Source organism: Monodelphis domestica, chromosome 5 (genome assembly GCF_027887165.1).
Source record: "Monodelphis domestica isolate mMonDom1 chromosome 5, mMonDom1.pri, whole genome shotgun sequence".
NCBI classification, from domain to species: domain Eukaryota; kingdom Metazoa; phylum Chordata; class Mammalia; order Didelphimorphia; family Didelphidae; genus Monodelphis; species Monodelphis domestica.
In genome coordinates, this window is record NC_077231.1 from 229,775,643 (window position 1) to 229,793,723 (window position 18,081).

At 35.9% G+C, this 18,081-nt stretch overlaps 1 protein-coding gene and 1 pseudogene across 11 annotated transcripts in view; one reads left to right on the top strand and one right to left on the bottom strand.

Annotated features, from left to right (window-relative positions):
* The window catches only part of KMT2C (lysine methyltransferase 2C), a 337,243-nt gene that overhangs the window by 168,577 nt on the left and 150,585 nt on the right, over positions 1–18,081 (bottom strand). For all 11 annotated transcript variants that reach the window (XM_056799936.1, XM_056799944.1, XM_056799939.1 and 8 more), the window contains one exon: positions 6,562–6,733. In XM_056799936.1, coding sequence (XP_056655914.1) covers positions 6,562–6,733 — 172 coding nt within the window. The remainder of the gene's footprint in view (positions 1–6,561; positions 6,734–18,081) is intronic.
* LOC100617331 (leucine-rich repeat-containing protein 59-like) lies at positions 9,907–11,066 on the top strand (annotated as a pseudogene).

The window sequence follows — 18,081 nt, forward strand, 5'->3', positions numbered from 1 at the left end:
ATCAGGAGATAGCTAAATCCAATCTTTACAGGTTCAACTTGGGACCTTGACTCTTGGACTGCTTCTAGGAGGTCTGTTCCTAATCTTCTCTTTTGGACTTTTCTGGCTTCTGGAGAGATTAGTTCCAGAAAGTATGGATTTTAGATTTTCTCCACCCTGATTCACTTCCTCTATCCAACCTCTCTCATGAAGACATGGCTCTCTCTCTAGCTTGTGAGACTCCTGGCAGTGTGCTTGGTGTCTTGGCGGTTTGGGGGTTGCGGCTGGTTGGTGAGGTGACTGGAGAAGCTCTGTAGTGCAGGTTAGGTGAGGCATCTTTCCTGAGCAACCTGAGTGAGTGGTTAGGCTGATTCCTCTTTTCCTTTACCTCCTAAAGCACTATCCTCTTCGGAGGCCCCTCATCTCGGAGTAGACCTCATAGCTGGAAGCTGAGCTAGTTTTAATCTTCTGAGGAGGCCTTGTGGCTGAGTTCTCTAAACTTCCTTGACTTAGGATAGGCCAGAGAATATACCCTTATACCCTTTTCTCTCTCTCCTCTTCTTAATTTCTTCCCTCTATTGTAATTAAACCACCATAAAAATCCCAAACTGACTTCAGTATTTTATTGGGATTGAATTAATCCATGGCGGATACTAGTATATTATATTCAGTCAATAACCCCTAATTTTACCCCTTACAAAAGACTGCCTTCTCCTAGAGGAGGCTGTGTTGCTGGAACCTTTGCAGAAAACACCACCGGGTCCTCTGACTGAGGGCTAACGAGCCCTGCCTGGGCAGAGCTGGACATTGGAACAACATTTAGTGTGATAGGCTAAACATTTTCTCTACCCTCTTCTTATATTTCTCTACTTTTACTCTTTCCACCTCTTTGTAAATAAAAGCAATTGAAAGTCACTTGACTTGAACTATAATATTTTTTAAATAGGCGGCCACAATATTAATTTAGAAGTCTTATATTTAGTCAAACCCCTAAATTTTAATCACTACTATACATACACATCTACAGCGCATGCGTGAGCGCGTGCACACACACACACACACACACCCCTTGTTTGTATATATTTGTTGATTTTTAATAGCAAACTCCCCTACATTTGGATTATAAAGCTTGGAGGGTGTAAAATTGAGATTTGAACTCTGGACTCCATTCCCCAGGAGTCCTTGCTAGCTCCCAGAATGCCCTCTAATCTCACTGATTTCTCACCTGGGACGAGAACAAAATTTTATTTAAAGGGTCTTCCCTGTAGGCGGGGTCTCGCTCTCTCTTGGACTTCTGTTTTGGGGCAGATGTGGCTCTTTCCATAATGTAGGTTAAGTCTTGTCTAGGCCTCTCTGCCTACACACGTTTTGCTTATCCTGAATTTTCTTTAATCCTTAACTTTTAATAAACCTCTAAAAATATAATACTCCTTGCAGAGAGAAACTAATTTCTACCTGCCTCAGTCTCCCCTAAATTTTAATCTTTACAAGGGTACAAGCTGTTTGTCTTTTTTTTCCCCGGTCCCAGTGTTTAGCACAGTACAGTACCTGGAACACATACACAGTAGCTTATTTGATAAATATGCACTGAATGATTAGTGGTCAGGATATACCTACCAACTGACAACTATGGCATAAAAATATTGAACAACAGCCAATCTATATGCTACGGATGTAGTCTTTCCACTATCTCTAGTTGCTAAAAATTCAGAACACTCAAATAAGAGAAATATGATTGCCAAGGATGAATTCTCTTCCTCAGTTCATGCCTTTATAAATTAGAAAAATAAAACATATAGGGTGTCACTTCAAATATATTCATTCATGATCTATTCTTAAGTTTCACCTAAAGTTTAATAACACTCTTTATGTCACTATGACATCTTAGAACAAAAATTGAGATTGTATCAGGAATCATGCGATCAATTACCTCTAATCATAAGATCCCAAAATTTACATATTCATCCATAGTCCTGTTACTGAATTTTCAGACAACTGATAATACCAGATGCCTACTAGAGCATTTTCAAAATAGAACATATTCCCATTTCTCCCAAACTAGCCCTTCCGTCTAACCTCGTGATTCTAGAGGAAACCACCATTCTTCCAGTGACGTAGATTTGTAACTCTGAAAAAATTAACTTTTCACTTACTCTTCATTCTATGCATATCTAATTAGATAACTCAGTTCCAACACATTCTCTCCTATAAAACCATACTATTGAGATGCTCATTGCTTGTTATTTAAACTTTTAAATAGTCTAATAATTGTATTCTAGGTTTAATTTCTATTTTCTCTAAACAATCCTCCAAGAAGCTGCCAAAATGCTATTCCTAAATCACAGATCTGACCACAAGTGCCACCATGCTCAAAAGGTTGCCAGAATTCTCTAATGTCTCAAAGATAAAATTAAAATTTCTCTATTTAAAAAACAGGCTTTGATATTCCAAATCCACAATAACTCTGTATAACTTGTCTCTTAAGCTTTCAGCAATCTAGTCAAACTGCTGATTATTGTTCCTCAACTTCTGCTGCACTGGTTGATGCCTTTAAAAATTTATATACAGAAGCTGAAGAAAATTGCCCATTTAAAAACCTACCTTTCCTCACCACTTCCTTCAAAAGACCTTTCCTAATTTTCCAGTGCCTCCTTATCACAGTTAACATTGATTTTTAATTCTCTCCTCCGCTCTCTCCCTCCTCTCCCCCTCCCCCATCTGAAGAGTGGATGCAAAAGCCCTGAGGTACACACAAAGAAAAACCAAATTAAACATAAACAAAATCATGTAACACATTGGTTATATTTCCAGTTGCAACCCCAAAACAAACAAAAAACCCCACAACACAAAGAATTTTGGGATGAAGGTAGAAGCTCTTGGAATTGGATAATTCTGTTCTTGGAATTGGATAATCCAAGAAACCTTGAGAGGATATAGTCAACTGAAATGGGATACCAAGAGTCATGTATATTTTTTTTTTGAAGCAAAGAGGACATAAACATCCTTTCTCCTCCATGAAGGAGAGAGTATCTATGTACTAACTTGCTTGTAACTTCACTGCTATTTGAAACGTGGGGGTTTCCAGGTAAAGAGTGCAACCTTTACTCCTCAATAAAGTGAGGAGGAAAATTTGAACTCTTTCTTCTAAGTTGAAACTCAAAGAATACTTTTGTAAAAAATTTTACCATATTTTCCCAAAAATTTTAGCAGAGTATATCTACATTGAAACCAAATCAGAAACCTTCTTAAACTTCTAATACATATAGGGCATTTCACTAGACAGAAGATACAAAAATAAGATGAAAAAATCTCTTTTATTCCAAACATTGCTTACAATGTAAAATATCTACATACAATAAATATTATTTCCAACCTCTTCACCAAGTAGAATGCTCTTCGTCACTCTTAACTGTTACTTTCTCCCCTGAAATCTCCAGTATATAGAACAAGACTTTTTAAAAGATATTTAATATGTTCATTGTATAGGCATACAAATTTAGATTACACTTTTAGAGCTTGAAGGGATCATTAGAGGCCTTCCTCAATTTTCTAAATTAGGAAATTAATATACAGAAAATTTAACTTGCTTTGCAAAGGATAACCCAACTAAGAAATATCTGAGGGAATATTTCAATTCACTCTTCCCTAACTACACATTACCTCAAGAAATAAAGCACACAATGCCTACTGATTCCGTGATACAACTTAAACTAAGCTGGCCCCTAAATCTCAGTCCTTGCTGTCCAGGTTTCCAAAATCTAGATTTATAAAGTCCTGGAAAAGTAGCTGAGACAAGAAAGCAAGATCATTTAAGGTTAGAGATCTCAGCATTTTCAGTAGAGATTAAGGACATCGAGTTAATCATCCAAATGCTTCCCCTTAATTTCCTTGGTTATAGGAAAGATACCCTTTTTATTTTATTTTATTTTATTTTTATGTATTTATTTTATTTTTAAAATATTCTTTTTATTCCCATCCAAGGTGGGGCTTTAAATGTAGGAGGAAGTTAAAAGCCCCTAGGCCTCAAGTACTGAAAAATCTCCATCCCACTCACTGGCTAAAATTATAGCAAATAAAAATTCATTTAAATTCACATACAAACATTCCTAGGAAAGTCATCAGGCTGAGTAGAAAAATAAACAAGTATGACAGGATAATATGACAGGATAAATGTCTTTTAAAAGAATGGTTTTATCAGACTACTTTTCAAACAGATCTAAGGGGCAAGAAAATGTTTTAAGAGTCACAATTGTAAGAAGGATGCTATAGCAGGATCTTGAGATCACCAAAATGACATTGTTATTTCACTAATTCCTCAAAAGCAAGAGATTTTTAGCTCATTTTTTGGTTATCACTTGATATAATATCTATTATAGAATAGGCACTTAAAGTCTTGGTGATTACTTTTTTCCTGGTAGATGGTAATCAAGGTGTTATATGAAGGGCTAAATGATTAGAAGTAAGAAAATGGAGATAGGAGTGTACTGGGAAAAACAAAACACTTTTATTTGCTAACTGGTCTTGGTTTCTACCCTAATCCTCCTTGCAATTATAAATTAAGTGAGTTGCAGTGAGTGGGGTCTTTCCTAATTCATACAAGTCATCCATTTGTGGATTTCTTGATGCTTAAACTTAATGAAAGACATACATGGTTATATTTTATAAAGGGTACAAATGAATATCTTGGAGGACAATAAGAAACTTTCTGATTATAATTTAATATCACAAACAGGCTTTTCTACCAATGCAGAAAAAGGATGAAAGGAATATTGGTCTAGATCAGAGATTTGAAACACATGGCTTACAGGATGCATATGAACCACACACCTCTGAAAAGTTGCTCAAATGAGATTAAAAAGTAATCAGTAAATATTTAACAAAATTTTTAAAAAACATCAAATATTACAGTGTAAAACTAAGACAACATGGAGTCCACAAAGATCCTTACATATGGAGATGTGATAGTGCTGTTTTTGAGTCTGACACAACTGGTTTGGATATTTCTTACCATGAATTGTTAAGTTGACTTTCTGCACAAATAATTCTGTGCAAATTCAGCCAAAAATGAGTGTATTTTCCAGAGATGATCACAATTAGATAAACCTAAGCGTGGAGATTTGAGATCTATAGAGCTATAAAACCAATATATGCTAGTAAAAAAAGAACAAAAACCATAACATTGCTGAAAGGAAAAATTGTTAAATTTTTTTTCATATGGTGAAAACTGAGGGAGTTTTTCCCCAACTCCAAACTTCCCATCAAGAGATTTAGTATGGTATACTTAAAAGAAAACTGAATATTGAATCTGAAGGACTAGATTCGAATTCTGCTTCTACAACTATCTATGTGATATTGAACAAACTTTTAAAATTTCTAGGCCTCATTTACTTTAAAATCCTAATGCTGTGATGCAGTATATTATTTGCTAAGTTACATAGCTTACATCTTACAAAAGACTTTGGAATATCTCATTTCATTTACACATTTAGAAAGTATAATATAGTCTTGTCTATGATGGGCAGTTACTATATGATCCTGAACAAGTTATTTATCCTCTTAGTAATCAAGGCAACTCTATACAATTAAAAGCAGCAAATATGAGACCAACCTACAAGTAATATATACATTATTCCTTAGTTCAACAAAAAATGAGATTGATAAAGCCCTTTGAAAATGGCACACACATATAAGATATAAAGCACATTATCAGTGAGGTAATAAAAAAATCATTTAAAATTTATTAAATGTGCATGAATTCTTATATAACAGGTAGAAATAATGCAATAATGCAACAGGTATAAAACATTTTTATGTAACTTATAATGACAAAATATAATCAGTAAAATTTCATTGAAATATTTTAAATTATTAAAATTAAACTCAATTTTTAGGATTTAGGAATATCATTTCATGATTTAAAAAAAAAATTCATTCCTACAAGACTGAATGAGGCTAAACCTACTCACCTGGCAAAATCTAGAAAATTTCTGAGTATGTGGCAATTCATCAGGGGAATGGTTTGATTAGATTTATCTTTAAGAGTGCTTTAGCAAATAATTATTTTCAAAAACTACTAGGAAAGAGAATCTAATTAGAGAAAATAGCAAAATGGTCTCATAAAATGAGATTTTGAAATTTTTTTGGTAACAACTTTTTTACAGTGTTAGGAGTGAGGCATAGTGGAAAGATACATAGTCCCAAAGTAAGAGGAACTTGAAGCTCTGCCTCTAATACATAGTAACTGATTGATTTTAAGCAAGTAAAACTATTATCTCTCAGTACACTAAACAACTCTCTAAGACAAAGTTGGAAAAGAAACACTATTGTGATCCATCGTCCATCTTACCCTCTTGAAAAATTAAAACATTCACATAATTGTTTCTCTACCACAATTTGACCTCAACTGTTAACTTTAAAATGGTATCTAGTGAAACAATATGGTATTGTCAATAATCTTTAGTTCTTTAAAGCTTAATCTCTTATAATGAAGAAACTATCTCCACACATCATGATTTCTCAAGGTAGAGAAAAGAAAGTTCTTTAAAACAATCAATGGTAGAATTGGTTAAAATTTCTACTTACTTGCAGTTCTGGCACACTTTGCAATCAGGACACTGCCAACCTGCTCGCTTTAATGGTGTGACTGCTATATCCAGGCACATTCCATGGTAATGCTGGCCACAAGTAGTACAAAAGAATTGATCTACAAGGTCTCCAGGACTATCACACACAGCACAGTTTGCTTCTTCCTTAGCTATAATTTAACAGTAAAGTGAGAAAGTTATTTCATAACAACATACCATTTCTCAAATGTGATTGTACTTGCAGATATTTAAAAGGTTGCTAGTTCAACTCTTAGTATTTTTTTGCATGAAAGACTAATTTTTTAGTCAACACTTTGGTTTCCCTAACTAAACCATCATATCAACTCTTTAAAAAAAAAGTTTGCTTCCTCTTCTCCTATGCTTAATTCTCCCGTTATTTTTCTTATCTTATTGCTATAGCAAGTATTTCCAGAACAATATTAAATAGTAATGGAGATAATGAACATCTTTGCTTATCCCTTAGTCTTCTCAGAAAGGATCCTAGCTTGTATTTGTTACAAATAATGTAGGCTATTGATTTTAAATAGAAAATAAGTACTTAAGTTTAAGGAACACTCTTTTCCTTTGCCTTCAGTTGTTTTATTTTTCTTTAAATGATTTGTCATTATTATTAATATGGACAGTTATGCTTATATTTCTGTAAATATTGAACCAACCCTATATTTATGGTATAAATCCAGTCTGGCTAAGGTATCTTATGATTTATTGCTATCATCTCCTTACTATCATCTAATTTAAAATTTTACTAATTTATTCAATATTCATTAGGCAAAATGGTCCACAGATTTCTACCTCTATATCAAATCTACATTAAGAAATAAATAACAGAGACCATGGACTTATTATCATATAAGGAATTTGGTAGAGCTACTCTTTTACCTGTAAATGTTTCTGATTTGTAGTCAGTCATAACTCACACAACTTTGGGGTACGTAGGAGTGGGGGGGGGTTATTTATGGCTTCTTCAATTCTTTTCCAAAGATTAGATGATATGAGTATTTTATTTCCTATTCTGTCAATCTGAGCAATTTTAATTTTTATAAATATTCATCCTTTTTATTTAAATGGTTTTGACCTTTAGAATGGGTCTTTACTTGGGTAAAGATCACAAAATAATGGCTTTAACTTATTCATCTTTGTAAATTTACCTTTTTTGTTTTTAATATCAAAAAATTTTGTTTCTTTTTAAATATATAATTAACTCATGGCTTATTTATTGGGGGTAGGGTGAAGAGATGAGGGCAGATCCTAGTAAAACTATATGAGTTTTTGGTTTTGTATTCTCTTTGAAGGCTGTCAATCTCGCCTTTTGATTTTTCTGGATTTGTTTTATTTTTTAATTTTAAGGAAGTTAATTTTTTTATTTTCTAAGGTTTTTTTTTTAGTTATATATCGCATTCCTTCACCTGATCACTTATAAATTTTCCTAAGTACCACAGCTATATCTCACAAATGTTCATATATTACTGTCACAGTCTGTAATGAAATTACTATTTCTACAATTTGTTAAGGGACCTATCCATTCTTTACAATAAGGCCATTTGGCTTCCAATTATTTTACATCTATGCTTCAAAGGTCTTTAATTGAATGTAATTTTTATTACATTATAGTCAAGAAAAATATATTTAACATTACTGATTTTATGTGTTTCTGAGGTCTTTATGTGAAACACATGGTCAATGTTTTTGTGAAGATCCATGCACAGCTGAGAAATAAGTATGTATTTTTTTTAAATTGCCAAGTTAAATGAACCAGAAGCCTTCCCAATAAGATCAGGAATGAAACAAGGAAGCCCATTATTACCCCTATTATCTAACATTGTACTAGAAATACTAGCAGTAGCAATTAGAGAAGGAAAAAAAATTGAAGGTATTAAAATTGGCATTGAGGAGACCAAGTTATCACTCTTTACGGATGATATGATGGTTTACTTAAAGAATCCTAGAGAATCAACCAAAAAGCTAGTCGAAATAATCAACAACTTTAACAAAGTTGCAGGATACAAAATAAACCCACATAAGTCATCAGCATTTCTATATTTCCATCCATCTAAGCAGCAAGAATAAGAAAGAGAAATTCCATTTAAAATCACTCTAGACAATATGAAATATTTAGGAATCTATCTGCCGAAACAAACACAGGAACTATATGAACACAACTACAGAACACTTTCCACACAACTAAAACTAGACGAACAATTGGAAAAACATTAACTGCTCATGGGTTGGACGAGCTAACATAATAAAAATGACAATCCTACCCAAATTAATTTACTTATTTAGTGTCATACCCATTGAACTACCAAAAAACTTCTTTACTGAATTAGAAAAAACATAACAAAGTTCATTTGAAAGAACAAAAGATCAAGGATATTCACGGAAATCATGAAAAAAAAAATGCAAAGGAAGGAGGACTTGCAGTCCCAGATCTCAAACTATACTATAAAGCAGGGGTTTATTAAAACAATTTGGTACTGGCTAAGAGACAGAAAGGAGGATCAGTGGAATAGATTTGGGGTAAATGACCTCAGCAAGATAGTCTATGATAAACCCAAAGATCCCAGTTTTGGGGACCAAAACCCACTTTTTGATAAAAAAAAAAAACTGCTGGGAAATTGGAAGACAGTATGGGAGAGATTAGATTTGGATCAACATCTCACACCCTATACCAAGATAAACTCAGAATGGGAGAATGACCTGAATATAAAGAAGGAAACTAACTATAAGCAAATTAGGCGAACACAGAATAGTATACTTGTCAGATCTTTGGGAAAGGAAAGACTTTAAAACCAAGCAAGAGCTAGAAAAAAAATCACAAAATGTAAAATCAATAATTTTGATTACATCAAATTAAAAAGTTTTTATACAAACAAAACTAATACATCCAAAATTAGAAGGGAAGCATCAAATTGGGAAACAATCTTCATTCCAAAAAAAACCTCTGACAAAGGTCTAATTACTCAAATTTATAAAGAGCTAAAGCAGTTGTACAAAAAAATCAAGCCATTCTCCAATTGAAAAATGGGCAAGGGGTGTGGCTGGCGGTGGCCGTGACGGAGGCGGGAACAGGCTAGTGGGCAGCGACAGCTGGCCACGGTATCCCAGGCGGAGGCTGGCGGTGGGGTGCCGGGTCCACGGATACAAGGAGGTTGAAAAGGCCAGAGCACGGCATTGTCCAGGACTCGGCTGTCTAAGGTTGTACCCAGCAAACGGATCCCCGGCTATTAAACGGCCATTGCGCGGAGCCTCGCGGAGCTCCCGGGCACATGCCCGCCGCCGCCCCCTCCCCTTCCGAGCCCTCGCTCACCCCCGCCACCCCCCCACTCCCCACACCTCCCGGTGCCATGGCTAAGAGCAGAGGCAAGGGGGCTAGCCTGAGCAACAAGCTGGACGGTAACGAGCTGGACCTAAGCCTCGGAGACCTCACTGAAGTGCCCATCAAGGAGCTGGCTGCTCTTCCAAAGGCCACAGTACTGGATCTGTCCTGCAACAAACTGGCTTCTTTAACATCTGATTTCTGTGGACTAACCCATTTGGTGAAACTGGACCTGAGTAAAAATCGCCTACAACAGCTGCCTGCTGACTTTGGCCGGCTGGTCAACCTATAGCACCTGGACCTCCTCAACAATAGGCTTGTCACCTTGCCTGTCAGCTTTGCACAGCTTAAGAACCTAAAATGGCTGGATCTGAAGGATAACCCTCTAGATCCTATCCTGGCCAAAGTAGCTGGGGATTGCTTGGTTGAGAAGCAGTGTAAGCAAAGTGCTATCAGGGTTCTGCAGCACATGAAGGTTGTTCAGGCTGATCAAGAGCGAGAGAAACAAAGGCGGCTGGAGGCTGAGAGAGAAATAGAGAAAAAGTGGGAGGCCAAACAACGGGCCAAGGAAGCCCAAGAGCGAGAAGTGAGAAAGAAGGAGACAGCGGAAGAGAAGGAACATCAGAGAAAGGAGTATGATGCTGTCAAAGCAGTTAATAAGAAGGAACAAGAGAAAAAACCCAAGAAGGAAACACATCAGCCTGCAAAGGCCAAGTCTGGTTCCCGCTCTGTGGAGTCTCGCCCTCAAAAGCTCTCTTGGTCCTGGGCTTTCTTAAAGCTGCTGCTGATGGTGTTTCTCAGTGCCACAGGAGTTTTAGTTGCCTGTCAGGTGACAGATCTACAGTGACAGCCTTTTTGCATCAATGTGAACACCATCTATGAGAATGTCATCCATGGGCTTCGCAGCCATGAAATCCTACAGCGAGTCTTACAGCCAAACTCTCAACAATAAGTATATTATCATCATCTGCTGCCTCATCGTCTGTGGAGCCAGGATTCCTATGGAATTGTGTTCTGCCAGACATTACCTTTTATACCATTGGACCTACTTATCACCACCAACTGGCATTCAATTGGTACCTGAGACCCGTTTTTATGTCCTAGGAGATCTATGTTAGAACTTGCCTCTGTTCCTTATGCAGGATTCTGTTCCCTTTAGATTTAGAAAATGGGAAGGTGGGGGTATGGTGGGGGGAGCAGTAGTCTGCATGCTTAAAGGAATAAGCTGGAGGGGAGGAGATGAATACCCCTCTTTTCTAATCCAGGTATCCAAAGCTATGTAAAGGTGAGGCATATTTTTACTAAATGGTCAGCTGTCTCCACATTTATATTTTTGTATGTCACAAACCTATCCACTCATAACTTCTTGGGCCAGGATCTCACTGACGACAAAAACCAGATCAGGAGACAACATGTAGAACTCGCCATTGAGATAAAATACCTATTTTCTTATATATCAGACACTAAAGCAATTTGATAACCACAGAAATAATGGATTTTTTGATAGCCAGATTGGGTCTTGGTACCAATTAAGTCTAACCCCTTGATTTTATAGTGACTTAAGCAGTGTCAAAGCCTGAACCAACTGTCCCAATCCAGTGTTGAAACTTTTCAACATATCCAAACTCTCAGGAGGCTAGATATGGCCTGGCTTATTAGCACCGAAGAAAAAAATCACCTTTGACTGATCAGTGGTGACCAAGAACTAGTGTTTTTAGCCTGCCATAGGCCTTTGTTGTAGCTCATGCTAACTTTTACATTCCTGCCACTTCCAGAAAACCAGGGCTATCTGAAGAGTCATTCTCATAATAGAAAAGGAAACCTTTTTGCCGCTGCTTTACTAGAGGTCAAGAAAAGAAGCCAGATTATCTGCAGCATGCATCATTCTTGGAGTAGATGCTGCTTTACTGAGACTAAGACTTATAAACAAGTTTAGTTTCTGTTCCCCTGCTTCTTAGCACAAGGTTTATGAGGTAGGATATAAGCAATACTGTGCAAAATTTAAAATTTTGCCTCTTAAAGCCAGCCAGAGCTGTCTCAAAACCAGTTTAAGCTAGATTAAATATGGGGTTAATTTCGCTTTAGGTCTTTTTCTCAGGGAGAAAAGGATAATCTTTGCCCCTTGATGATGCTTATTCACTGGAAAAATTCCCGTTTTAAAAAGAAAAACTGGGACAGCAAAGGGAAAACACCACCAACAATCCCAGAGACAAAACCAAGTGTTTTAACACAGTGATAGGGAACTCTGCCTACCTGTAAGGGCTCTCCTAGCATTGAGAAATGGTATTTGTTTCCTATTTTCACTATTTCTATTTGAAACACATCACAAGTGGTGGTAAAAAAATGACTTATTTTCCCTTCAGGTACTGGGACCATTTTTCTAATTACTTTATTGTATAAGCACATAACTAAGTACACAAAGTTATACCGTGATCCACCCCCTGCCCAGATGATAGGTATTACCATTCCATGTTATGTGAGGGAATTGGTTATAGTGAACAAGCCCACAGATGAACCCACTAAGAGCTTTAACTTTCCATTCCAATCACAATTGTTAGAATTTCCTAAACTTTATAATGGACAGTTTTTAGGTTTTTATAATTGTTATTAAATAAGTGTCTTGTGGGGAAAAAAAAAGAAAACTGGGCAAGGGACATAAATAGGCAATTTTCAGTTAAAGAAATCAAACCTATTTAAAAGCACATGAAAAAGTGCTCTAAATCTCTTATAATCATAGAAATGCAAATCAAAACAACTCTGAGGTATCACCTCACATCTAGCAGATTGGCTAACATGACAGCAAAGGAAAGTAATGAATGCTAGAGGGGATGTGGCAAAGTTGGGACATTAATTCATTGCTGGTGGAGTTGTGAATTGATCCAACCATTCTGGAGGGCAACCTGGAGCTATGCTCAAAGGGCAATAAAAGACTGTCTGCCCTTTGATCCAGCCATAGCACTGCTGGGTTTGTAGTACCAAGAGATAATAAGGAAAAAGACGTGTACAAAAATATTCATAGCTGTGCTCTTTGTGGTGGCAAAAAATTGGAAAATATGGGGATGCCCTTCAATTAGTGAATGGCTGAACAAATTGTGGTATATGTTGGTGATGGAATACTATTGTGCTCAAAGGAATAATAAAGTGGAGGAATTTCATGGGGACTGGAACAACCTCCAGGAATTAAAGCACAGTGAGAGGAGCAGAACCAGGAAAACATACAACACAGAGACTGATACACTGTGGTACAATAGAATGTAATGGATTTCTCCATTAGTGGCAATGCAATGACCCTGAACAACTTGAAGGAACCTACGAGAAAAACCACTATCCACATCCAGAGGAAACACAGTGGGAGTAAAAACACCGAAGAAAAACAACTGTTTGAATACATAGGTTGAAGGGATATGGTTGGGAATGTAGACTCTAAATGAACATCCTAGTGTAAACAACAACATGGAAATAGGTTCTGATCAAGGACACAAGTAATACCCAATGAAATTGCATGTTGGCTGTGAGAAGAGTGGGTGGAGGGAAGGGAGAGAAATAATGTGTAACCAAGGAATAATGTTCTAAATTGACTAAATAAACTTATTCAACTGGAAAAAAATATATAAAAAATAAATTGCCAAGTCAACATTCATAAAAAACACAGCATAGATAACTCTTCAAAAATTCTCATCTCCTTTCTTTTTTATTTAATTATTAAATTCAGTTAGGTCTGAAAAGGATAAACTGGAGTACATATTTTTACTACTTCTTTGCAAATACTTACCTCCTGTCTTAGAATTAATGCTATGTATTGATTCTAAGGCAGAAAAGTGGTATGGGCTAGGCAATGGGGGTTAATGATTTGCCCAAAATCACAGAGCTAAGAAGTGTCTGAGGTCACATTTGAACCAGGACCTCCCATCTCTAGGCCTGGCTCTCAATCCAATGAGTCACCTAGCTGCCCCCTAATTTTACTATTTCTATTGGTAACTGATTTAACTTTTTCTTTACAAATTTGTGCATATATGTTCAGTAATATTAAAATTCTTTATCTATGGTACCTTTTAGATTCCTTGTTTGTCTCTTAATTAATTCTATTTTTTAAAATGAGTATATCTTTTTTCCAAGGTTCTCTTTTAAAAGATATTGTTAGGGAAAGCTAGATGGAACAGTGGTTTGAGATCCAGATCTAGGTATAGGAAGTCTTTGGTTCAAATCTGGCCTCAGGCACTTCCTAGCTGTATCACCATAGAGAAATCACTTAACCCTCATTGCCTAGGACTTACTGCTCCCTTCTACAATGGTAGTTAAATCCAGTATTTAAACTTTTAAACTGTTAAATTCTAGTTTCTAATCAATTCTATGCTCATCTGTTTCATGGTTGATTCTTCCCCTCATGGGAATAAATTTATTTCCATCCTTTTATAATTCTCTTTAGCTATCACTATTTTTTTAATGTTTTCCTTCTAAGAACTACCTCCTTTAATCTACCCTCCTTTTTTTATGTTGTTTTTTTTTAATTTGGTCAATTTCGAACATTCCCTGGTTACAAAAATCATTTTCTATTCCTCCCTCACCTCTCCCTTCCTCTCCCCTCCCATAGGTGAAGCACAATTCCACTGGGTATTACATGTGTCCTTGACCAGAATCCATTTCCATATTGTTGGTATTTACACTAGGATGTTCATTCAGGGTCTACATTCCCAATCATACCCCCCTTGACTCATGAAATCAAGCAGTTGTTTTTTTTTTCCTTTTTGGTGTTTTCACTCCCACAGTTTTTCCTCTGAATGTGGATAGTGTTTTTTCTCCTGTATCCCTCTAGGTTGTTCAGAATCAATGCATTACCACTAATGGAGGAGTCCATTACATTGGATTGCACCACAGTGTATCAGTCTCTGTGTACAATGTTTTCCTGGTTCTGCTCCTTTCACTCTGCATCACTTCCTGGAGGTTGGTCCAGTCTCCATGGAATTCCTCCACTTTATTGTTCCTTTGAGTACAATAGTATTCCATCACCAACATATACCACAATTTGTTCAGCCATTCCCCAATGGAAGGGCATCCCTCATTTTCCAATTTTTGGCCACCACAAAGAGCGCAGCTATGAATATTCTTGTACAAGTCTTTTTCCTTATTATCTCTTTGGGGTACAAACCCAGCAGTGCTATGGCTTAGCGCCCTTTGGGCATAGTTCCAAATTGCCCTCCAGAATGGTTGGATCAATTCACAACTCCATCAGCAATGAATTAATGTCCCAACTTTGCCACATAATCTACCCTCCTTCTTATTGCTACTCCTCTTCTTGTAAACTCTTACTTGATAGTTCTCAGTTGGGTAGAATGAACTTCAGTACTCAACTATCTTTGAATCTTTCCTAGTTTAACCAGTTCAGGTGAAACTGAACTTCAATTGTCAACAAGCATCACCCCACTAACCCTGTGTTGTATAAACTCTTCCATGAACATGCCATTTCATGGCTTCATTTTCCTCATTCTTTAATTCTCTCAGTCTCACAGAGCATTTTTCTTCCTTATCCATACATTGTTAAGATCATCCAAATATGGGGGCAAACCATGGATTGAGAGCCAGACTTAAAGAGTCCTAGGTTCAAATCTGGCATCAGACTTTCTAGTTGTGTGACCCTAAGCAAGTCACTTAACCCCCACTGCCCTGGCCTTAACACCCTTCTGCCTTGGAACCAATACAAAGTATTGATTCTAAGTTAGAAGGTAATGATTTAAAAAAAAAATTAACCAAACATAACAGAATCACAACCAGGACCTGTATCTAATTAGACTCCCTCTAAGGAGTAACAATTATCATTTCACCATATAAAAATGAAAACAGTTTTAATATATCCTGTCTAGCCTCATGATTTTTCTATGTTTTTGTCTTTTTATGCTTTTTCTTGAGTTTTCTGTTTAAATGTTTTTTTTTGAGGGTTCAATCACTCATTCAAGAATGCTTTAAGTAATGCACTGTGATAATGGTTGATTATTTCCTCTTTAGGATTAAATTCATTCTTAATAAGGAAGCTGATATAGGTTGAAAGGCTAGATTCTTTACATTCTGGATAATCATATTCTAATCTTACCACTCATTTTACATGGAGGGTTTTAAATCTTATGTGATTCTGATTCTGGCTACTTACAGTATTTTTTCCTTGACAGGGAAATCTGGATATTGACTACTATTTTCCTGGATGTTCAGGATTACTTTCAGGAGATGACCAATGGATTTTTTTCCCCTATTTCTGCTTTGTTGTCTGATTGTAAGAAATCTAGGTATTTTTCTTTTACAATTTTTTGAAATGTGACATCAAGTTCAAGACTTCCAGATGGTCAAATGATTGTTAAATTATTTATCTGTATTGATTTCCAGATCAGTTATTTTTCCTGTCATATACTTCAAAATTTCTATTTGTTTTCAATCATTTGACTCATTTTATATCCTGATATTTCACTATTATTAGATTTCAGCTGACAATTATCATTTTTTTAATAGAATTTATAGTCAAGTCCCCTCCACCTCTCACCATCACACATCACAGAAGGCATCTTCCAAGAGATAGACACATTCATACAAATTATATATTTCATGTTTCCACCTTTCAGGTCACTCTCTGGAATTCAAAATTTATTCTTCAATTATATTAAGTATATAAAAGCTGTGTATGGCATTTTCTTGTTTCTATTCTTTTCATTGTTCATTATCCCATGTAATCCTTTCAATGTTTTTTTTTATTAGTTTGCTCATCATTTCTTATGGTATACCAATTATTTTCAAGATGTTTTCTTCATCAGGTTTTTAAAATTTCATCATTCTCCCACAGCTCTTTCCCTTTAATGTTCTCTATCAGAATTTATAATCACTTTTTGCACTTAAGAAAACAAAAACTTTTTAACTCATAAAAAATTTTGTTGGACTTGTGTGCAATTTCCATTTTTCCTTAATGCATTGCTTGTAGATGTTTTTAAGTCATTATCTTCTATGTTCTTAAATTTCCTTGTAACAATAGCAGCTCCATACAGTCAGGTCCTTCTCTATTTTGCTCATCCTTCCCCCAGGCTATTACTTGACTTTTAATTTTATATTTATATTAGTGATAAGGTCTGGTCTGTCTGTGCACTTCTGGGGGGGGGGAGGGGATGTGTAGGCTGAGCTTGAGTTTCTACCTACTTTTGGTTACTTTCTTAGCTCGGTGTTGAAGTCAGAAAATTTATTGTTTGGCTGAGATTCAGGAACCTGCTACTAAACTTACTGGTAGCCTACCTGGAGGTTCTGCATGTTCAGGGAGACTGAACTAGGAAACCTCCCCCAGTCATTCCAGTGCAGGCTTACAAACTTCACTAAAGGTTGTTCCTTACTCAGTATGCAATAAGAACCTAGATTGACTCAACATCAAGCCTTGGCACCTGGGACCTGTGAACCAGAACTAAAAAACGAGATTACGGAGCATCCGGATGACACTGGTTTTTAAACCCAGACCTAGTACAGGAAACTCCTAAAACTACTTACTGCTCTGATTCTGTCTCAGCTCTTTCACTGTCCCTGGGAACAGAAATACTTCTTCATGTTTAAAAAAAAAAAAACCTCACTATGATTTTTTCTTAGCTTTCCAGATCTGAATGCCATCTGGTCTACTTTCTGGATCATTGTACAAAAATATGCTGGGTAACTCAGGCAAAAGTCCTTCCTCTCTTCACTATCTTAACTCTGCAACATATTGGAGGAGATAAATATGTATCTTTTCATTGAAAATTCCAGTGCTGTTTTATGGCATACAACTAGGTGAAGCAGTGTTGTGAATTTTTTTAAAAATCAGTTTTAATTTTTTCTTCTTATGTGTACTTTATTTTGAAAAAAAAAATTGTCTTCTAAAAATTATTTAACTTTGAAATGTGTAGCATAAATCTTTAAAATACAAATTCCTAATTTTTATATAAGCTTAATAATATGGAGAATTTTTTTGGTTGGGTTTCAATTTTTTTTTTCTCCCTAAGATTTCAGAACTTCTAATATTTGGGTTTGGAATGTTTTTAATGATAGGGTTTCTAATTTTTTTTTTTAAGTTAGAATGACATCAGACCTATCTTTTGATGATGAAAGTATTCTTTAAGTTTTGGCATGTCATTACATTGCTATAATAAAATTATTTATTGTTTTTATGAATTCCTTTTTGAACTTTTC